Source organism: Oncorhynchus mykiss, chromosome 8 (assembly GCF_013265735.2).
Source record: "Oncorhynchus mykiss isolate Arlee chromosome 8, USDA_OmykA_1.1, whole genome shotgun sequence".
Lineage (NCBI taxonomy): Eukaryota > Metazoa > Chordata > Actinopteri > Salmoniformes > Salmonidae > Oncorhynchus > Oncorhynchus mykiss.
This window is the reverse complement of record NC_048572.1, coordinates 46,362,155-46,385,636: the sequence shown is the minus strand read 5'-3', so window position 1 is coordinate 46,385,636 and position 23,482 is coordinate 46,362,155. Positions and strand designations below refer to the sequence as shown.

General features: G+C 42.9%; 1 protein-coding gene and 1 long non-coding RNA gene across 6 annotated transcripts; both read right to left on the bottom strand.

Moving 5' to 3' along the window:
* Positions 1-1,382: 1,382 nt before the first annotated feature.
* LOC110529955 lies at positions 1,383-7,198 on the bottom strand. 5 transcript variants are annotated; one of them, XR_002474463.2, is made up of 5 exons: positions 6,777-7,196; positions 6,542-6,674; positions 3,537-3,708; positions 3,126-3,352; positions 1,383-3,012 (listed from the first exon to the last, which is right to left on the bottom strand). It is a non-coding gene; the product is annotated as an uncharacterized LOC110529955 (long non-coding RNA). The 5 variants fall into 5 exon arrangements; XR_002474464.2 differs by having other exon boundaries at positions 3,277-3,352; positions 6,777-7,193; XR_002474461.2 differs by having other exon boundaries at positions 3,126-3,708; positions 6,777-7,198.
* Positions 7,199-8,816: 1,618 nt separating this feature from the next.
* Positions 8,817-22,992, bottom strand: saga (S-antigen; retina and pineal gland (arrestin) a). The gene is made up of 16 exons (XM_021612644.2): positions 22,969-22,992; positions 22,486-22,566; positions 21,871-21,931; positions 21,270-21,314; positions 20,815-21,014; positions 20,434-20,493; positions 20,160-20,227; positions 19,325-19,460; positions 17,466-17,550; positions 16,971-17,043; positions 16,661-16,798; positions 10,979-11,056; positions 10,844-10,858; positions 10,655-10,707; positions 10,502-10,511; positions 8,817-9,469 (listed from the first exon to the last, which is right to left on the bottom strand). The coding sequence occupies exons 2-16, from the start codon at positions 22,531-22,533 to the stop codon at positions 9,361-9,363; spliced, it is 1,179 nt and encodes a 392-aa protein (XP_021468319.2). The 5' UTR covers positions 22,534-22,566; positions 22,969-22,992; the 3' UTR covers positions 8,817-9,360.
* Positions 22,993-23,482: the final 490 nt, after the last annotated feature.

The window sequence follows — 23,482 nt, the reverse complement described above, 5'->3', positions numbered from 1 at the left end:
CACCTGGATATGTTTATATTTGAACCATTCCATTGTAGATTTTGCTTTATGTTTTGGATCATTGTCTTGTTGGAAGACAAATCTCTGTCCCAGGCTCAGGTCTTTTGCAGACTCCATCAGGTTTTCTTCCAGAATGGTCCTGTATTTGGCTCCATCCATCTTCCCATCAATTTTAACCATCTTCCCTGTCCCTGATGAAGAAAAGCAGGCCCAAACCATGATGCTGCCACCACCATGTTTGACAGTGGGGATGGTGTGTTCAGGGTGATGAGCTGTGTTGCTTTTACGCCAAACATAACGTTTTGCATTGTTGCCAAAAAGTTCAATTTTGGTTTCATCTGACCAGAGCACCTTCTTCCACATGTTTGGTGTGTCTCCCAGGTGGCTTGTGGCAAGCTTTAAACAACACTTTTTATGGATATCTTTAAGAACTGGCTTTCTTCTTGCCACTCTTCCATAAAGGCCAGATTTGTGCAATATACGACTGATTGTTGTCCTATGGACAGAGTCTCCCACCTCAGCTGTAGATCTCTGCAGTTCATCCAGAGTGATCATGGGCCTCTTGGCTGCATCTCTGATCAGTCTTCTCCTTGTATGAGCTGAAAGTTTAGAGGGACGGCCAGGTCTTGGTAGATTTGCAGTGGTCTGATACTCCTTCCATTTCAATATTATCGCTTGCACAGTGCTCCTTGGGATGTTTAAAGTCTTTTTGTATCCAAATCCGGCATTAAACTTCTTCACAACAGTATCTCGGACCTGCCTGGTGTGTTCCTTGTTCTTCATGATGCTCTCTGCGCTTTTAACGGACCTCTGAGACTATCACAGTGCAGGTGCATTTATACGGAGACTTGATTACACACAGGTGGATTGTATTTATCATCATTAGTCATTTAGGTCAACATTGGATCATTCAGAGATCCTCACTGAACTTCTGGAGAGAGTTTGCTGCACTGAAAGTAAAGGGGCTGAATAATTTTGCACGCCCAATTTTTCAGTTTTTGATTTGTTAAAAAAGTTTGAAATATCCAATAAATGTCGTTCCACTTCATGATTGTGTCCCACTTGTTGTTGATTCTTCACGCAAAGTTCAAGGGGGCCGAATACTTTCGCAAGGCACTGTATATAGACAGTTGTGTGCCTTTCCAAATCATGTCCAATCAATTGAATTTACCACAGGTGGACTCCAATCAAGTTGTAGAAACATCTCAAGGATGATCAATGGAAACAGGATGCACCTGAGCTCAATTTCAAGTCTAATAACTTTTAAAAATTTACATTTGCAAAAATGTAGAAAAAAACTGTTTTCTCTTTGTCGTTATGGGGTTTTGTGTGTAGATTGCTGAATAATTTGTTTTATTTAATCAATTTTAGAATAAGGCTGCAAAATAACAAAATTTGGAAAAAGTCAAGGGGTCCGAATACTTTCCAAAGGCACTGTATGTGATGGGATGTATAGACATTATGGACAGTTTATGGATACAATATGTAGTGTATCTGTAGAATACGTAGGATAGAATGGTATATGTACAGCAAGAGTTAAATAGGATAGGACATAACTAGAATACAGTATATACATATGTGGGTCAAACAGTATGTAAACAATACTAAAGGGACCAGTGTTCCATGACTATGTACTTAGGGGCAGCAACCTCTAAGGTGCAGGGTTGAGGAACTGGGTGGTAGCCAGCTAGTTACAGCGACTAAAGTTCAGGGCAGGGTACTGTTCTGGGCAGAGGCCGGCAAGTGGTGACTATTTAACAGTCTGATGACCTGTACTGATCTCCCCTTCTGGATGGTAGTGGGGTTAACAGGCTGTGGCTCGGGTGGCTGAGGTCCTAGATGAACTTCTTGGCTTTCCTGTGACAGCAGGTGCTGTAAATGTCCTGGAGGGCAGGCAGTATGCCCCCAGTGATGCATTGGGCAGACAGCATCACCCTCTGGCGAGCCCTGCAGTTGCAGATGGTGCAGTTGCTGTTCCACGCAGTGATACATTTCCCGACAGGATGCTCTCAATGGTGCATCTGTAGAAATTTTTGAGGGTCTTAGTGGCCAAGCCGAATTTCTTCAGCCTCTATTGGTTGAAGAGGCGCTGTTGCACCTTGACCACACTGTGTGGGCGTACCATGTCATATGTACACAGAGGAACTTGAAGGTTTTCACCTTTTCGCTGATCTTTTTCAAGGGTGTCAAATGTTGGAACTGATTATATTTTTTCTTGACGTGAAGTTGTTTGACTTGAACTTGTTTGTTTTGTTAAATTTGTTTATGTTACAATAAACACATTGACTTGTTAGTACATGCAGCGGGTTCTGTACATTTATGAATCATTGTACATCTTTGCCAGCTGTCCGTTTTGTAATGAATTAATATGTATTAGGAGTATACATGATCATTTCCTAGGAAATAAGGGCAGTAAAGTTATCCAAACAATAGCATTAGTAACTTAATTCTTACAAATTTATGGGGTGATCACATCAGAGCAAAAGCAAAGTAGCAGTTACTAAAATGACCACAAAGTTCATAACAGAAATCAACCATGGAAAATATATAAGACACACTGTAACTAACTCTTGCGATTGCCATATCAACAGAGTTGATTGCCATATCAACAGAGTTGATTGCCATATCAACAGAGTTGATTGGAATTGTTTTCAGTGAAGCTCAGTCAAACAATAACGGTAAAACACTTCTCACAATTAAAATACAAAACTTCCATTAAAGCGTTAATATTTGATGATCGAGGGCCTCATGTTCATAATAATGACAAGAGTATTGTCCTCACTATAGTGCCTGTGAGAGGAAGCTAACAGACTATTGAGACCCAGCCAGTGTGTTGACAAGGAGAGGTGTTGAATGTGCCACCTGGAGGTAAGTGGGAAGAAAAAGGGGAGAAGTCCAAGACAAGACATTGCTCAGTTTTCATGGTGAAAGGAACTGCAAGAAGTTGGCCATCATGGCAAGGAGCTCCAGGTGCTGCTGCAGGTACAAGGCATGCTCCGCCTTCAACTCTTCCTGTAACACACACATCAGGTCATGTTGGAAATGTAGGGGTTAGCGGTTAAGTGTAAGGGGCTAGGTGAGAGTAGGGGGTAATGGTAGGGTGTAAGGAAAGACTAATTTGTCACCTTTCTGTCCAGAAACTTGAAGTGCATCTCCATGTCCTCCTCCCACACCAGACACCTCTTATCAAAGACTGTCTTACTATCCCTTAACTCTGACACACAACACACAAACATTTAAATAGGCTAGCATTCCTGCGTGTGTGTGTCTGTGTACCTATGTGTTTTTGGGGCTGGAGCAGCAGGATCCTCATGTTGACGGGAGAGCCAGCTGCACTCAGCTGGCCAGGTGCCTAAACAGGATATGTCATTACACAGAGAGAAAGAGAGGAAGGAACAGTGGTGCCCTGTATGTCCCGGGTTCCCCTGGTGTAGGCCGGGTTACTGTAAAAGCACTTTGTGACATCTGCTGGTGGGTAAAAAAAGCCATTGAAATTTGTTTGATTGATTGTATAAGTAGAAGTGATGTCAACTTACCCATCAGGTAAATGGCTGGGATGTCGTCCACTGAGTCCACCGTCCTCTCCACCCCAAACACCTCTACTTCGACCCCCAAACATCTGTTGTCTGCTGTCTGCACCCCAGCTCCTTCTGAACACAGTTTGAGGCGTTAGCTTACCAGACTCTTTTTGCATCTGGGCAGAAGTGTCTGAGAACGAGATCAAATCAAACACAACTGAGAATGCACATCAACTTCATAGAACAGTGAAAACACTTCTCACACCCACCACTTCTCTAGCCAACCTTTGCCTTGACAGCTTTGCACACACTTGGCAATCTCTCAACCAGCTTAAACTGGAATGCTTTTGCAACAGTATTGAAGTTTCCACATATGCTGAGCACTTGTTGGCTGCTTTTTCTTCACTCTGCGGTCCAACTCATCCCAAACCAACTCAATTTGGTTGAGGTCGGGTGATTGTGGAGGCCAGGTCATCTGATGCAGCACTCCATCACTCTCCTTCTTAGTCAAATATACCTTACAGAGCCTGGAGGTGTGTTGGGTCATTGTCCTGTTGAAAAACAAATGATAGTCCCACTAAGCGCATACCAGATGGGATGGCGTATCACTGCAGAATGCTGTGGTAGCTATGCTGATTAAGTGTTCCTTGAATTCTAAATAAATGACAGACAGTGTCACCAGCAAAGAACCCTCACACCATAACACCTGCTTCACGGTGGAAACCACACATGCAGAGATCATCCATTCACCTACTCTGCATCTCACAAAGACAAGGCAGTTGGAACCAAAATTCTCAAATTTGGGCTCATTAGACCAAAGGATAGATTTCTATCAGGTATGAAGGTTAGACCCAGATGCAGACCACGTCGAATAAATAATAGTTTAATATCCCAACAGGGGCCGTCAATAGACCGGTCAAGGCAGGCAGGGGTCAGTAAACCAGAGGTGGGGCAACAGTACCGGGCGGCAGGCAGGGTCAGGCAGAGGTCGGTAATTCAGAGGGGGGGCAAAGGTACAGGTTGGCGGTCAGGAAGGCGGGCTCAGAGTCAGGACAGGCAAGGGTCAAACCCAGGAGGGCGGGAAAAGAGAAACTGGAAAAGGCAGGAGCTGAGACACAAAACGCTGGTAGGCTTGAACAAACAAGACAGACTGGCAACAGACAAACAGGGGATAATGCACAGGGGATAATGGGGAAGATGGGCGACACCTGGGGGGTGGAGACAATCACAAAGACAGGTGAAACAGATCAGGGTGTGACAGATTTCCACCGTTCTAATGCCCATTGCTCATGTTTCTTGGCCCAAGCAAGTCTCTTCTTCTTATTGGTGTCCTTTAGTAGTGGTTTCTTTGCAGCAATTCCTGATTCACACAGTCTCCTCTGAACAGCTGATGTTGAGATGTGTCTGTTACTTTAACTCTGTGAAGCATTTATTTGGGCTGCAACTTCAGAGGCTGGAAACTCTAATGACCTTATAGTCAGGCGTGTGCTGAAGTCAGGTGCAGGAGAGCAGAGAATTGTGAACAGGCGCACACTTTATTTCGGCAGGAGAGAATATACAGACGGACGCAGCTGCGTCCAAAAATCTCCAACCAACAAGGCAAAGTGTAAAACGAGCACAAACAGTCACAACCGTCAAATGTATACAAACAGGCTTCATGGAATAACATGAGAGAAAACGCATGCAAGCCTAGTGCGTACAAAAACACGTATCACACAAACAATCTTACACAAATACATGAGGGGGAACAGAGGAATAAATACATGTAGATTGATTGGGAATGAAAACCAGGTGTGCAGGGAACAAGACAAAACAAATGAATACGTGAAAAATGGAGCAGCGATGGCTAGAAAGCCTGTGACATGGACCGCCGAACGCCGCCCGAACAAGGAAAGGAGCCGACTTCGGCGGAAGTTGTGACACTTATCCTCTGTAGCAGAGGTAACTTGGTCTTCCTTTCCTGTGGCGGTCCTCATGAGAGCCAGTTTCATCATAGGGCTTGATGTTTTTTGTGACTGCACTTGAACAAACTTTCATAGTTTTTTAAATGTTCCAGATTGACTGACCTTCATGTCTTAAAGTTATGATGGACTGTCATTTCTCTTTGCTTTTTTGAACTGTTCTTGCCATAATATGAACTTGGTATTTTACCAAATAGGGCTATATTCTCTATACCAACCCTACCTTGTAACAACACAACTGATTGTCTCAAACGCATTAAGAAGGAAATAAATTAGTCAAATTAACATTTAACCAAGGCACACCTAATTGAAATGAAGCTGGTTGAGAGAATGCTGACAGTGTGCTAAGCTGTCATCAAGGCAAAGGGTGTCTACTTGTAAGAATCTCAAATATAACATATTTTGATTTGTTTAGCAATTTCTTGGTTACTACATGGTTCCATATGTGTTATTTCATAGTTATGTCTTCACTATTATTCTACAATGTAGAAAATAGTTAAAATAAAGAAAAACCCTTGAATGAGTAGGTGTGTCCAAACTTTTGACTGGTATGTGGAGGTTGAGATGTGAGTGTCCTGGTAAAAGGAGATCAAGGTCATGTTTTTCGGGATGCTCTTCCTCAGAGGGAGTAGCATCAGAAGCAGTAGGCTAGAGCCTTCACAATAACCCCTTCAGAGAGGACACAGGGTACAACACAGTCTGCCTTTTCACTTACTACACACACACACACACACACACACACACACACACACACACACACACACACACACACACACACACACACACACACACACACACACACACACACACACACACACACACACACACACACACACACACACACACACACACACACAGGTTAGAGCCTTCAGATACATACCCTCTAACCGAGCACATTGGGAAACACTCTGCCCCCTTACGTACACACAACTCGTTACCTTACACCACACACAAATAAATCTCATAAGATCCTCGGTGCAGACTTTAAGCCTTTCTATCTGGAACTTATGACCATGTGTTTGTTTGTTTGTGTGCTCATCGATTCCTATGTGTGTGTGTTACCTGTAGGATGTGGTCTAGCTGCTTCAACAGCTCCATGTCTGTTGATGTTCTTCTCTACTGAACATGTGTAGGATGTGAGGGTTCGTAAGGTACTGTAATTCTGTATCCAGCATCTCTATGGAGAAATAATATTCTACACACAAGTCAAATACATTACATACTGTCCGGGTCCTTCTCTAGAAAAATAGAGGGAAATATGTAATTATACTCTAGTACAGGGGTATTCAACTCTTACCCTACGAGGTCCGGAGCTTGTTGGTCTTCTGTTCCACCTGATAATTCATTGTACCCTCCTGGTTTCCCAGGTATAAATCAGTCACTCATTAGAGGGAAACATTAAAAAAGGCAGTGGAACTGGTTTCAAGGTCCAAAATGTAGTTTGAGATCTCTAGTATATACAAAGTCATACCATGCAAGGCAGGGAATGGCAGAAGTGCTGTGCCTGCTTATATGTGTAGTGTCACTGTTAACACAGACAACTTCAATCTCACCCAGTGGTGCAGGTGTAGTGGTGGCTATATGGAGGCATACTCAGTATGCTCACCTATTTATCTGAAGACATACTAATTACCATTGAGAATAATTGAATGGTTGAACAATTTAATTTTTATTTATTTTTGTTTTACCTTTATTTAACTAGGCAAGTCAGTTAAGAACAAATTCTTATTTTCAATGACGGCCGAGGAACAGTGGGTTAACTGCCTGTTCAGGGGCAGAACGACAGATTTGTACCTTGTCAGCTCGGGGGTTTGAATTTGCAACCTTCCGGTTACTAGTCCAACGCTCTAACCACTAGGCTACCCTGCCGCCCCAATTGAACGATCCATCTTAATTACTTTCATCTCTGGCATTATTAAGTGGAGGAAAGGACTACCTATAGCTAGCTACCTACAGCATATAGACAATTGTTGATAATTAATTAATACTCACTCGATTGCAGTGTAATGGTCAAAACTTTGTGTGCCAAGCTGTGTATGCTGGGGCTGGATAGTCTTGAACAATCCTTGTACAGTGTACAGACGGACACGTGCAAGCACACACACACCTGTTTGGTATAATAGCTAGCTAGCTTTAGCCTTTAGCCTCTATGCTTTGTGGCTCCCTGTCGTCTGTCAGTAAAGCCACCGAGCATTGAAGTAAGACAGCTAGCTAGCTAACTAATATTACGAAAGCTGGCTAGCTAACTATTATTACGAAAGCTAGCTAGCTAACTAATATTACGAAAGCTAGCTAGCTAACTAATATTACGAAAGCTAGCTAGCTAACTAATATTACGAAAGCTAGCTAGCTCGAAAGATGGTCAGGTAACGTCGGATAGTCATACAGCTTTTGCTTTGAAAACAGCTAGCACACGTATCCTGTTGCAGACCTTCCTCTCTATGCCCACACCATTTTTTGTTCATTCATTTAATCTTGCGGACGGCATAAGAAAAATGAATTCATGCGGTCAAAATTATTATCTGTCTTAGTTGTTTAAGTTCGGATATTGATCGACTGAATTGTGAAGTAACCTTACAATATATTTGACTTACACTATATTTGGGTGAATTGAGACTCGGTGAAAGCAGAAGGGTATTGAAACATGTTTTGATGGAATATGGACCATTTGGTGCAGGTGGTTTTTGGAACAGATGTATACTCCTCAATAGTATCTAAAGTGATTGGTGATGCATTCTGATACAGGTAGATACAGTATGTTGTTTTGTGATTTGTAGTACATAGATTTGACGGTTGTTGCTTGTGTTTTGTTCTGTATAGTGCTCATCCTCGCCTAAATCAAATGTAAACTCTTGGTCTTTGTCTGTTTTTGATTGGTTTGACCGTGCGTCCGTCTTTGTGTCGTTCATACTTATTTGTGTGTGACTTGTTGAAGCACAAGGGACAAATCTGCCCTCAACAACACCTGTAAGGCAGCCCTACACTCTTACAAAAAAAGTGTTTCAAAATGGTTATTTAGCTGTCCCCATAGGAGAACCCTTTTTGGTTCCAGGTCAAATCTTTTTGGGTTCTAGGTTTAACCCTTTTGGGTTCCATGTAAAAACCCTCTGTAGAAAGAGTTCTAAATGGAACCCAAAAGGTTTATTCAAAGGGTTCTCCTTTGGGGACAGCCGAAGAACCCAATAGGGTTCTAGATAGCACCTTTTTTCTAAGAGTGTGCCTCCCAGGTAGATTTTAATCTAACCCCAGCTGTTACTGTTATAGGCTTGAGTAAAGCCTGCGTTGACAAAGTATCTTCCCTCTATGAAAGGATGCTATGAAAATGTAATACTATAGCTTTTGTGAGAACATCTCTAGCTTTTAATACCATAACGCAAGTACAAGACAGTTGGTCTTCACTGCAAGCACAAATATATGTCCAGTTATCTAGTGCACTACACTTTTATCTACTAGATAACGCTAATAATAGTCAATGTAACAGAGCATCTTTTACATGACTCAAAATGGCCACCATTCACCTCACAACATGGCTGCCAAACTCTTTATTAAAGACAGGGATGGATGTTACATTACCCAGTGCTCACGGTGACCATAAGACAGTGAGTGAAATCCTGCCGATTACAAAGCTGAAAGAGTCTACTGATGGTGAGGCTGAAATACAGACCCCCTAAGCTGTGAATAAACTATAAATTATCCACCAGCAATGTTCTAAACTACCTCTAAGGGTGACTCAAACACCTAACCACAATTGTTTTGACTGCTATCGTTATACTTTTTACTCAATACTATCCCCGTTTTCCATTCTCGTTGCATGGAGTACTGGAGGCAACCACAAGGGGTGCTGTGACAGAGGCTGCCTGGCCAGCGACGAGGGGCCCTGCTCAGGAAGCGGCGTCTCCTGTAGACACGTTGCCCTCCTCTTCATCGTCGGCCATCCCCTTCATGTAGGAGCGCTTGAACTCCTCAAACACCATCTCCTCTTCCAGCTCGCTGCTCCCAAGAAATGTGTGGATGGACAACCGGACAGATGTAAAGCCATAGAGGTGGCAAGACAAGAGGACAGTCAGATAAGCAAGAAGGTAGGTGTATGAAAAGACAGACAGGTGTATGAAAAGACAAACAGGTGTATGAAAAGACAGACAGGTGTATGAAAAGACAGACAGAGAGACACAGACACACAGACACACACGAGTCAGGTAGGCAGCCAGAAAGACAGACAAACAGTGATTGGAAATAAGCGGAAATACAGACAGAAAGAAATGAAAGACAGAAAGATAAGAGGAGGAAGACAGAGAGGCATGGTCAGAGAGAAACAAGAGAAAGACAGAAAGATAAGAGGATGAAGACACATGGTCAGAGAGAAACAAGAGAAAGACAGAAAGATAAGAGGATGAAGACACATGGTCAGAGTGAAACAAGAGAAAGACAGAAAGATAAGAGGATGAAGGCACATGGTCAGAGAGAAACAAGAGAAAGACAGAAAGAAAAGAGGAGGAAGACAGAGAGGCACGGTGAGAGAGAAACAAGAGAAAGACAGAAAGATAAGAGGAGGAAGACACATGGTCAGAGAGAAACAAGAGAAAGACAGAAAGAAAAGAGGAGGAAGACAGAGAGGCACGGTGAGAGAGAAACAAGAGAAAGACAGAAAGATAAGAGGAGGAAAACACATGGTCAGAGAGAAACAAGAGAAAGACAGAAAGATAAGAGGATGAAGACACATGGTCAGAGAGAAACAAGAGAAAGACAGAAAGATAAGAGGATGAAGACACATGGTCAGAGAGAAACAAGAGAAAGACAGAAAGATAAGAGGAGGAAGACATGATCAGAGAGAAACAAGAGAAAGACAGAAAGATAAGAGGATGAAGACACATGGTCAGAGAGAAACAAGAGAAAGACAGAGAGATAAAATGTGTCCAGGTGCATATTTAGAATATGACACCCTCCAAGGATTAATTGTTGATCAATCATGTAAACACATATGACTTCTAAGCAAAACATGGAGTAAAGACAATCCAATTTTACCTTTCCCTCACTTCAGAAGGCAAAAAATAACAACACAAGTGATTAGATTTCATGGGTTAGCTACTTTTGGACTATAGAGTGAAGCCTTGAAAACTTCAGAAAAATGCAACTCATGTAACTCATGACCACATATTGAAATAAAAATATTTGTACCTAGGTCAGGTTTTGGGTGCATCAGTGTGAGTGGCAGCTCTACTCCCACCTCACTGAAGTAAAACAAATAGGATACAGATTAACCGCACATATAATATAATCAACCATAACAAACACTCACACAAACACACACAACAGCACACACACACTCTTAGAAATGCAATGCTGAATAAGATAAAGCCATCATACCTAGATCCCAATATTCTACGAAAGCATAAAAGAGAAAAAACGTATTAAACATACAAAGTAAAGAACATAACCAATAACAAACCCAAGCATCAAACACAAACGCACACGCGCCGCACACGCACACAGTGGACTGACCCGCCAATGATGAGCTTAACCATGACTCTGTATGACACCAGGATTCCTAGAACCTCCTTCAGCACACCTTCTTTAACACTGTAGGGCACAATAGAGAGAGAGGGAGAGAGAGAGAGAGTGAGAGAGCGAGAGAGAGAGAGAGAGCGAGAGATGGAGAGAGAGAGAGAGAGAGAGAGAGAGAACGAGGTGAAAGAAATGGAAATGAAGAAAGAAGAAAGTGGAGACGTGTAATTAGGTCACCAGTATAAAAGGCTACTTGTATCAGCCCTATAGTGTTGCCTTTGTAGTATCCTATTAATGACACACTTTAATATGTTTCAATAAAGGATAACATTTGCGTTCAGGAAGCAACGCCATGAACGTGGCAGATAGAAATGACAAGAATAGAGGTTACATGATTATTTGTTTAGAGATAAATCCCAGCAAACAGGGAACATTCCATAAGATTCCCATTAAGTTCTAGTTAGAGTTTAATCTAACATTGGGATGATAACATCCCATAAACATTCAAAGAATGTATATATATATATATATATATATATATATATATATACACACAGTACTAGTGAAAAGTTTGGACACATTTGCCTGATGTTGCATGAATGTTCCCAGAGCACATTTTTCTGATCTTAAAAAGGTTCCCAGAATGTTTCATTCAAATCAAATCAAATTTTATTTGTCACATACACATGGTTAGCAGATGTTAATCCGAGTGTAGCGAAATGCTTGTACTTCTAGTTCCGACCATGCAGTAATATCTAACAAGTAATCTAACCTAACAATTTCACAACAACTACCTTATGCACACAAGTGTAAAGGAATTAATAAGAATATGTACATAAAAATATATGAATGAGTGATGGCCGAAAGGCATAGGCAAGATGCAGTAGATGGTATAGAGTACAGTATATACATATGAGATGAGTAATGTAGGGTATGTAAACATTATATAAAGTGGCATTGTTTAAAGTGGCTAGTGATACATTTATTACATTACTTTTTCCATTATTAAAGTGGCTGGAGTTGAGTCAGTATGTTGGCAGCAGCCACTCAATGTTAGTGATGGCTGTTTAACAGTCTGATGGCCTTGAGATAGAAGCCGTTTTTCAGTCTCTCTGTCCCAGCTTTGATGCACCTGTACTGACCTCGCCTTCTGGATGATAGCGGGATGAACAGGCAGTGGCTCGGGTGGTTGTTGTCCTTGATGATCTTTTTGGCCTTCCTGTGACATCGGGGGGTGTAGGTGTCCTGGAGGGCAGGTAGTTTTCCCCCGGTGATGTGCTGTGCAGACCTCACTACCCTTTGGAGAGCGTTACAGTTATGGGCGGAGCAGTGGCCGTACCAGGCGGTGATACAGCCCGACAGGATGCTCTCGATTGTGCATCTGTAAAAGTTTGTGAGTGTTTTTGGTGACAAGCCAAATTTCTTCAGCCTCCTGAGGTTGAAGAGGTTCTGCTGCACCTTCTTCACCATGCTGTCTGTGTGGGTGGACCATTTCAGTTTATCTGTGATGTGTACGCCGAGAAACTTAAAACTTTCCACCCTCTCCACTACTGTCCCGTCGATGTGGATAGAGGGCTGCTCCCTCTGCTGTTTCCTGAAGTCCACGATCAGCTCCTTTGTTTTGTTGACATTGAGTGTGAGGTTATTTTCCTGACACATTTTTCCTGTAAACTGTCTCGTCGTTGTTGGTAATCAAGCCTACCACTGTAGAGTCGTCTGCAAACTTGATGATTGAGTTGGAGGCGTGCATGGCCACGCAGTCGTGGGTGAACAGGGTGTACAGGAGAGGGCTGAGAATGCACCCTTGTGGGGCCCCAGTGAAGAGGAGGAGCGGGGTGGAGATGTTGTTACCTACCCAGTGTGTGATTGCAATTGCGTCGTCTGTGGACCTAAGCAAATTGGAGTGGGTCAAGGGTGTCAGTATGGTCCTTGACAAGTCTCTCAAAGCACTTCATGATGACGGAAGTGAGTGCTACGGGGCGGTAGTCATTTACCTCAGTTACCTTAGCTTTCTTGGGAACAGGAAAAATGGTGGCCCTCTTGAAGCATGTGGGGACAGCAGACTGGGATAAGGATTGATTGAATATGTCCGCAACCACACCAGCCAGCTGGTCTGCGTATGCTCTGAGGACGCGGCTGGGGATGCCGTCTGGGACTGCAGCCTTGCGAGGGTTAACATGTTTAAATGTTTTACTCATGTTGGGTGCAGTGAAGGAGAGCCCGCAGGTTTTGGTAGCGGGCCGTGTCAGTGGCACTGTATTGTCCTCAAAGCGAGCAAAGAAGTTGTTTAGTCTGTCTGGGAGCAAGACATCGTGGTGCAAGACATCGTGGTCCGCGACGGGGCTGGTTTTCCTTTTGTAGTCCGTGATGGACTGTAAACACTGCCACATACCTCTCGTGTTTGAGCCGTTGAATTGCGACTCTACTTTGTCTCTATACTGAAGCGTAGCTTTTTTGATTGCCTTGCGGAGGGAATGGCTACACTGTTTGTATTCGGTCATGTTTCCGGTCACCTGGCCCTGATTAAAAGCAGTGGTTCACACTTTCAGGTTTGCGCGAATGCTGCCATCAATCCACGGTTTCTGTTTGGGGAATGTTTTAATAGACGCTGTGGGTACACATCACCGATGCACTTGCTAATAAACTCGCTCACTGAATCAGCGTATTCATCAATGTTGTTGTTCGACACTATGTGGAACATATCCCAGTCCATGTAATTGAAGCAATCTTGAAGTGTGGAATCTGATTGGTCGGACCAGTGTTGAACAGACCTGAGCGCGGGTGCTTCCTGTTTTAGTTTCTGTCTTTTGGCTGGGAGCAACATAATGAAGTCGTGTTCAGATTTTCCAAAAGGATGGCAGGGGAGGGAAGTTAGAATAACATTGATCCAGGGTTTTGCCAGCCTGGGTTGCGCAATCGATATGCTGATAGAATTTAGGGAGCCTTGTTTTCAGATTAGCCTTGTTAAAATCCCCAGCTACAATGAATGCAGCCTCAGGATATGTGGTTTCCAGTTTACATAGTCGAATGAAGTTATTTTAGGGCTGTCGATGTGTCTGCTGAGGGGGAATATACACGACTGTGATTATGATCGAAGAGAATTCTCTTGGTAGATAATGTGGTCGGCATCTGAGTGTGAGGAATTCTAAGTCAGGGGAGCAAAAGGATTTGAGTTCTTGTATGTTGTTATGATCACACAACGTCTCGTTAATCATAAGGCATACACCCCCGCCCTTCTTCTTACCAGATTGATGCTTATTTCTGTCGGCGCAATGCGTGAAGAAGCCAGGTGGCTGTACCGACTCGAGTGAGCCATGTTTCCATGAAACAAAGAACGTTACAGTCTCTGATGTCTTTCTGGAAGGCAACCCTTGCTCGGATTTGGTCTACCTTGTTGTCAAGAGACTGGACATTGGCGAGTAGGATGCTCGCAGAGCAGTGCGCAATGTGCCCGTCTACGGAGCTTGACCAGAAGACCGCTCCGTCTGCCCCTTCTATGGCGCCATTGTTTGGGTCGCCGGCTGGGATCCGATCCATTGTCCTGGGTGGTGGGCCAAACAGAGGATCAGCTTCGGAAAAGTCGTATTCCTGGTCGTAATGTTGGTGAGTTGACGTTGCTCTTATATCCAATAGTTCCTCCCGACTGTGTGTAATAAAACCTAAGATTTCCTGGGGTAACAATGTAAGAAATAACACAATACTGTATAGTTTCCTAGGAACACGAAGCAATTTTCATTCAGGTGAGTTTTTGTGTTTTGGGAACATATATACAGTATATTTTGTGATGTCCCCATAATGTTCTCACCATCCTGTTCCCACAACCTAATGAAACATTCTGGGTACCTTTTACATAAACATAAAAAAACATTAAAAAAATGTCAGACAAATGTTTATAAAAACATTCTACTCTGAGAAAAAATATATGTAAAAGCAGCATGCAACAATTTCAAAGATTTTACTGTGTTACAGTTCATTTAAGAAAATCTGTGAAATGAAATAATTCATTAGGCCATAATCTATTGATTTCACATGACTGGGAATACAGATATGCATCTGTTGGTCACAAATACCTTAAAAAAGGTAAGTGTGTGGATCAGAAAACCAGTCAGTATCTGGTGTGACCACCATTTGCTTAATGTAGCGTGACACATCTCCTTCACATAAAGTTGATCAGGCTGTTGATTGGAATGTTGTCCCACTACTCTTTTTTATTTATTGAACCTTTATTTAACTAGACCAGTCAGTTAAGAGCTTATTTACAATGACGGCCTAGGAACAGTGGGTTAACTGTCTTGTTCAGGGTCAGAACAACAGCTTTTTACCTTGTCAACTCAGGGATTCGATCTAGCAACCTTTCGGTTATTGACCCAACGCACTAGGCTACCTGCCACCTCCTCTTCAACAAATGTGTGGAGTTGCTAGATATTGGCGGGAACTGGAACATGTGGTCGTACACGTCGATCTAGAGCATCCCAAACATGCTCAATGGGTGACATGTCTGGTGAGTATGCAGTCCATGGAAGAACTGGGACATTTTCTGCTTCCAGGAATTGTGTACAGATCTTTACAACATGTGGCCGTGTATTATCATGCTGAAACATGAGGTGATGGCGGTAGATTAATGGCACCACAACAGTCCTTTGGATCTCATCACGGTATCTCTGTGCATTCAAATGGCCATCGATAAAATGCATTTCTGTTCATTGTCCGTAGCTTATGCCAGCCCATATCATAACCCCACTGCAACCATTGGGCACTCTGTTCACAACGATGACATCAGCAAACCGTTTGCCCACATGACGCTCTACACACTGTCTGCCTTCTACGGTTGAAACCGGGATTCATTCGTGAAGAGCACACTTCTCCAGCTTTCCAAAAGCCATCAAAGGTGAGCATTTACCCACTGAAGTAAGATGTTAGTTTGCCAGTAACTCATCTATTTTATTGTCCAAAGATTGCACATTTGCTAGCAGAATGGAGGGAAGTGGGGGTTTATTCAATCGGGAAGTGGGGGCTTATTCGATTACACCCTCCCTCAAAACTTGAGATTCTGTAGCATTGTATTGTGTGCCAAAAGTGCACATTTTAGAGTGGCCTTTTATTGTCCACAAGCTGCACTTGTGTAATGATCATGCTGTTTAATCAGCTTCTTGATAATACCACACCTGTCAAGTGGATGGTTTATCTTGGCAAAGGAGAAATACTCACTAAAAAGGAATGTAAACAAATTTGTCAAAAACTTTAGAGAAATAAGCTTTTTGTGCATATCATACATTTCTGGGATCTTTTATTTCAGCTCATGAAATATGGGACCGACACTTTATATGTTGCATTTATATTTTTGTTCAGTGTATAATCATCAGCACAGCTGGACATTTTTGGTGTTTTGAGAACACACGACCTAACGAGTGTTCTGGGAACTTTCACATAACCAATTTTGGTTGCTGGGATGTCTGTTCTACACAATATATTTGAATGTTCCATAGTCGTGTTCAGTAGGCACAAACTAATGAAAATGTTGCGAAAGGTAAAGGGGAGGTACTATTTGAACTTGTCCAGTAAGAAGCGTTTCTCATTTTCCAAATGTTTTCTATGGAGTGTCCTAATGAACACGACCCAGATTGACCTCCAGCATCACCACTTGCTTTACTAGCTGGCGATGACTGACGGGATACTCACATGCTAGACGATGCCAGATTAGTGTCTTCATGCTTCAACTTGCCATCAAGAGCTATGCCCCGCCTCTCCCGGTTGCAGACCAATAGGGGAGTGAGGGAGTACACTTTCTTCAGGCTTGCACCAGCAGCAACAGCATCCCTAGACCAATGGGAGAGTCCTAGTTAGACATTTTGGGGTGCTATCCAGGTTGTATGTATTGCAGTCACACTGCATAGCTGATTCTAATTATTTAAATATAATTTCCATTGTGGTTTAGTGCATTTTAAACATGTATTTTAAACATGTATTCATTCAAAGGCTGGATGCTTACCCAGATTCCTCTAAGGCCACTGCCCTCACGTAGCTGTCATTGGAATACAACACCACAGTGGCCACCTGGTCCACTGAGAAATAAAATATAGAGAAAGAACGAGTATGACATCTCCAGTCACATTTCAAAACATTTTTACATTTACATTTTATCAGACATTCTTATCCAGACTTACAGTACTGAGTGCTTACATTTTCAAAGTTTTTCATACTGGTACCGCGTGGGGAATCAAACACATAACCCTAGCGCTGCAAGTGCCATGCTCTACCAACTGAGCCGCACAGGACACATAAAGTATTTTATAATGCCTAAATAGATACTTCACAAATCATTTAGCAATATAATAAGGGAGATATGATGTGTTCTTACATCTGGTGCTTTGCAAATTGCGGGGTACTGCTTTTTACAGTTTTGATATAATATTGAGTAGATATCTTGTTCGTTCTCATATGTGTCAGTTTGGAAAGTTTGCCACACGTGTTGGTCTTTCCTTACCAGAGACAATGATGTTCTTCACATTCTTGTTGGAGCTGTTTGTGACGTTGACACACACATTAATGGGCTCTCCATGGTAGTAGATCTGCAAGGGAAGGAAATAATGTCAGAGAGGAGGGCTCCTTGTGGCGGCCATTTTTTTTTGTGGCCATATGACCATATGGAACGCTCTGAAAAAATCCCATTGTCGAAGGTCTATAAATAACATTTATACCAGCAATGTTTGAAATGTTGGACCCCATTGAACAAGCCCCAGCACATGCAAAAGCTGGGATCGTGTGTATCAAGCTTCTCAGAGTTGGAGTGCTGATCTAGGATCAGTTTTTCATTTTAGATCACAGTGAAAAAGATAACATGACAGGGGGGACCTGATCCTATATAAGAAATCCTACTCTCAATACATACGACTGCTGGTCCCACTTTCAACAAACACTGTATATAGTGCATTCGAAAAGTATTCAGACCACTTGACTTTTTCAACATTTTGTTATGTTACCGCCTTATTCTAAAATGTATTAAATCGTTTTTTTCCCTTATCAGTCCACACACAATAGACCATAATGACAAAGCAAAAACCATTTTTTTGAAATTTGTGTATATGTTTTACGAATAAAAACATGCAATATCACATTTACATAAGTATTCAGACCCTTTACTCAGTACTTTGTTGAAGCACCTTTGGGAGCGATTACAGTCTTGAGTGTTCTTGAGTTTGAAGCTACAAGCTTGGAACCTGATTTGGGGAGTTTCTCCCATTCTTCTCTGCAGATCCTCTCAAGCTCTGTCAGGTTGGATGGGGAGCATCGCCTCACAGCTATTTTCAGCTCTCTCCAGAGATCGGGTTCGGGTTCAAGTCCAGGCTCTAGCTGGGTCACTCAAGGACATTCAGAGACTTGTCCCAAACCCCCTCCTGCGTTGTCTTTGCTGTGTGCTTAGGGTCATTGTCACTGAGCGCTCTGGAGTCAGTTTTCATCAAGGATCTCTCTGTACTTTGAGCTGCTCATCATTCCCTCGATCCTGACTAGTCTCCCAGTCCCTGCTGCTGAAAAACATCCCCACAGCATGATGCTGCCACCACCATGATTCACCGTAAGGATGGCGGCAGGTGTCTTCCAGGTGCAATGCTTGGCATTCAGACAAAAGAGTTCAATCTTGGTTTTATCAGACCAGAGAATCTTGTTTCTCATTGTCTGAGAGTCCTTTGGTGTCTTTTGGCAAACTCCAAGCGGGGTGTCATGTGCCTTTTACTGAGGAGTTGCTTATGTCCGGCCACTCTACCATAAAGGCCTGATTGGCGAAGTGCTGCAGAGATGGTTGTCCTTCTGGAAGTTTCTCCCATCTCCACAGAAGAAATCTGGAGCTCTGTTAGAGTGACCATCGGGTTCTTGGTCACCTCCCTGACCAACGCCCTTCTCCCCAATTTGCTCAGTTTGGCAAGGGCGTCCAGCTCTAGGAAGAGACTTGGTGGTTCCAAACTTCTTCCATTTAAGAATAATGAATGCCACTTTGTTCTTGGGGACCTTCAATGCTGCATAAATGTTTTGGTACCCTTTCCCAGATCTGTCCCTCAACACAATCCTGTCTCAGAGCTGTACGGACAATTCCTTCGACCTCATGGCTTGGTTTTTGTTCTGACATGTGCTGTTAACTGTGGGACCTTACATAGATAGGTGTGTGCGGCAAAACAATTGAATCCATTTTAGAACAAGGCTGTAATGTAAGAAAATGTGTAAAAAAAAAAGGGAAGGGGTCTGAATACTTTCCGAATGCACTGTAGATGCTTCACTAATCATTTATGAGCACATGCATCAAATCTAAGGCCAGTGATGTGTTGTTAACTCTAATGGTATCCTACCCACCTCCTTGTCAAGACTCGCCTCCAGGTGCAGGGGCTTGTCGGACATGACAAACTCACGGGTGGTCTTCACAGAGGGGGCCGTCCCGCTATTCTCCGGGGCATACTGCAGCTTCCGGATCATCAGATGCACGGTACTCCTATAGAGGAAGGGAGATGGGGAGAGAAAGGGAGGGAATGGATGAGATAGAACCATTGTTATGGAATATGTTAGGTAGTTTAGACAGCACGCTACAGCTCACTACCAATTCCACACTCCATTCCCCAAGGGAACCGTGTCCAGGTGCTGAGCCTGGTTGATAAGGAGACAGGTGCTGCCAATTATGTGATTGTCACTGACCCAGCTGGAAGGGCTGTGAAGCTGTTGGTTTAATTTGGTGTCCATGAGGCCTTTTGTTTCTTTTTGAGTCTTTAGTTTGGTCATGCCTTTTGTATTTTTTCTTTTCTACATATTTCTGTTTTGTCACCAACAGAACAAATAATAATCCGTTTGGACTGGCCGACCAAGAGATCAAGAAGGAGCTGGCTCTTTGCCTAAAGGAAAATGGCTGTCTCCCTGGGCACATGTGCATCCAACATGGTCCTCAAATGCTGATTTCTCACAAAAATGCACACATTCATTCAAGTTACAGACCATGTAACTAGGCCTAGGACCCCTAAACGAAGCAAGTGCAACAACATTGGTAGGCTAGTTATTGGTTTCGTGACACCATCCATCAACGTTTGTTGTGATATAGAGCCACAACCGGCTATTTCTGTTAAAGCCGCTCTACAGGGCCGATGGTGGATACTTGGGGTTAGGAATGGGGGTTATTTGGGACAGAGAAAACTCCACTGACCGTTTGCGGACTTTGGCCTCCTGGCTCTCCGCACTGAAGGCTTTGACCTCAAACTCCACGACACATTGCTATCAAGACAACAACAGAGCATGCTCACAATCAGAGATAGATTTTTCTTACTTTTTAGATTAAATGAACTGTATACGTCAATCGTCACAATATACTCAGAATAGAAAATAAATACAGTGTATGCATTTCAAATATAACGAACAAATATCACATAATAAAATGATGCAATGTAAGAGACAACCAGGTCAAGGTTCACAATCCTTACCTTCCCAGAATCATTAGGGCCAGGCTGCAAACCCACTGAACAAGGCAGGTTATCAGGGAACTGAAACACACAGACACACACACAAATGTTATTAAGATGAACGAGAGGCGTGTGTGTGTGTGTGTGTGTGTGTGTGTGTGTGTGTGTGTGTGTGTGTGTGTGTGTGTGTGTGTGTGTGTGTGTGTGTGTGTGTGTGTGTGTGTGTGTGTGTGTGTGTGTGTGTGTGTGTGTGTGTGTGTGTGTGTGTGTGTGTGTTTGCGCATAATGAGGCGAGTAGGCCTATGTGAGTTTTGTGTTTTCCTTGACATGTATATGTGTTTTTAATTTGCAATGTGCGTGTACAATAAAATGTTGGTATCTCTTGAGGTCCTTGGCCCTCACCTCGAAAAAGAAAGGGAAGGCATTGTCTCCCAGTTTGCGCAGCAGTTTGCCCTGCATCTTGGTGTGTGTGGACTGCTCCCTGTCCTGTATGGGCGGATACACCTGACGGATGGCTATGTAGATCTCCCTACGGAAGGCAATTCCCATCACGTCCATATCTTCACGACCGTACCGGAACGTGCAGGACAGCTGGACGAACGCTAGGGGGCGTCAAAAATATATGATTACGTCAAGTACTGCTATTTTCAATAGCTTCTCAATAAAAGTTGAAGTAAAAGCAATTTATTTTAAAAGTTGTTTTAAAAAAAAGTTGCATTAATTTTAATTCAGATCACTTTCTGAATTGACTGCCTTCAATTAAAATGGAGCCCAATTACCCTGTTCCACACACACAAGCACATACACTTGCCCATGTGCACATGCACACACACGCACACGTTTGGTGAGATGCAGACCTTTTTTTCCTTTGAGGACCTCAGGGTCAACCAGTATGACACCATCTATTGTGAGTGAAGAACAGCATAGGTTAGAATTTACAGCATTAGACAAGACAGCGGCCAGGATTCAAACCAATGCAGGTTAGCAACTTCTAAAGGCCGTTTCTCAGAGGTTTGTGGAGATCACATATTGGTTGTTTATCTGCAGGTAGTTTATCTGCGTTTGATTGATTCCTGGCCAAAGGCTCTGAAGAACTAATTACATTGATGTAAGTGTTTATTGCTAAGGCTCTTGTCTAAAGCAATACTGTGAATCCAGTAAGCCATTTGAATGAGGGGTTTCAATTAAAGGGACATTACAATATCTAAGTTTGTCAGATGTTTTCTGACCTCAAAAGTGGCCTTTGAGAAAATTCAACATCCTAAGTCATCTGTTATGTAGAGTCAACTAGATCTGGCAGCATTTTATCAATTGTGTGTTACATTGTTTGATTTGCAATGCCCTTAGTGTGTTATGTGTTTGCTGTGTAATGATTGGTTCGTTTTTGACTTGTTGAGTTGCTGATTGGTTCACGGCCGGATTGTTTTAATTGACGAAGAGAGTATGAGCTGAGCTTACCCACTGGCTCGACAGAGTCCACACGATCCACAAAGTCCCTCTTCGCCATGTATACTCCAACCTGATCAAGTACAAAACATAAAATCATACCTGAGGCCTTCACTTGGAATTATGTCAACACATTAGCGCATGCATGCACACAACACATAAACACTCAAACACATGTAAACACTTTCACAGCATTCTAAACCCACTTGCAAGCATTTTTTCCTTGGGGAAAATGTGTTGCGTATCCTTTAACACACACACACCTCAGAGGAGTAATACATTAATCTAATCTCAATGTAATCTGTCATACGCATGGCTTCATCCGTGTCACCTGTTAACGCCATCACTTTGCTAACGACAACACAGTCATGAAATATCTAAGTGAACAGTCTCTTTCCACAGCCACTTGACAAGCAACTATGGAAAGAGACTACTGAGGGATATGTAAGTGCTAAGTGAGCAGAACTATTGTTATGTTTGCTTGTCGAATATAAGTCAATGTGTGAAATATCAAGAATAGTCATATTTTGTTATTATTGCATTATGCCACTCTAACAATAATGCTTAGCACACAGACACACATGCGCACGCATACCTGCCAACACACGCACATACACACACACTCACCGACTTGTCCTTGGCCATCTTCTTGAAGATTACGTTCTTGGGACTCATGGTGGCAAACTGGAAAATCTATGAGTATGAGATCTATGGGTTTACGAAGAGAGAGAGAGAGAGAGAAGAGAGGGAGATAAATAATTGATTAGACAAATCCCCAATGCTTTCTTTACTAATGCCATTATTAATTTGAACAACCACCTGGTATTTACAGTTATGTAAAGAATATCCTAATTAACACAACACTGTGTGTATTTTGAACATGGTATCTCACAATGACATACAAACCCCTCCTGACACACAAACCCCAAATCAACATTAAATTGACATATGACATCTCAGCCCTGCCAAGCATCCAATACGATTGTTTCCCATCGTTCCCCTCACTGCCTAACTGCTATCCATCATTGTAACAAACTGTTTAATTTACAGTAGCCCAGTGTGACTGCATACACACTTAAAATGCACACACACACACACACACAAACAGACCTGTGTTGCTAGAGCAGGAGACAATCGGAGGAGAACAGTGGTGGAGGGACTTTTATTTGTACCCTGTGTCCGTCAATGTATTCCCTGACCAATCAGGTGAGTCTCTCTGCCTCACAATGACACTTAGACAGACAGACAGGCAGACACACACACAGATATGTTCACGCACACACGTATGTGCACACACACACACAGACTTCCTGGGCCCACTGTACCTAGTTGAGCGGATTGGGATTGGTTCCCCTTTGCTCAGCACAGGGTGGGATTAGAGAGAGAGAGAGACACACACACACACCACACACACACACACACACACACAGATGGTGTGAGAGGTCCCTCTGACACGAGGACACACACTCTCCAGTATTAGCCAGGAGTCACGCGCTACTCCTCTTCCTCACGTTCTACAGATAAAAAGCCTCACACCCTCCCCTTATCCCACTGATGTACAACCCAGCATGCCTGATTCTACTAATCATCTCATCGTAGTCTTCAATCAAAGCTTTGGTTAGTA

What these genes read in the sequence shown, in the direction of transcription:
- saga (XM_021612644.2), bottom strand. Translation starts at nt 22,533, where the DNA reads ATGAGTCCCAAGAACGTAATCTTCAAGAAGATGGCCAAGGACAAGTCG. An exon ending in AGATGGCCAAGGACAAGTCG is followed by an intron (nt 21,932 to 22,485) that starts GTGAGTGTGTGT and finishes GTACTTGATCAG; the next exon opens with GTTGGAGTATACATGGCGAA. An exon ending in GCCCTAATGATTCTGGGAAG is followed by an intron (nt 20,228 to 20,433) that starts GTAAGGATTGTG and finishes TTGTCTTGATAG; the next exon opens with CAATGTGTCGTGGAGTTTGA.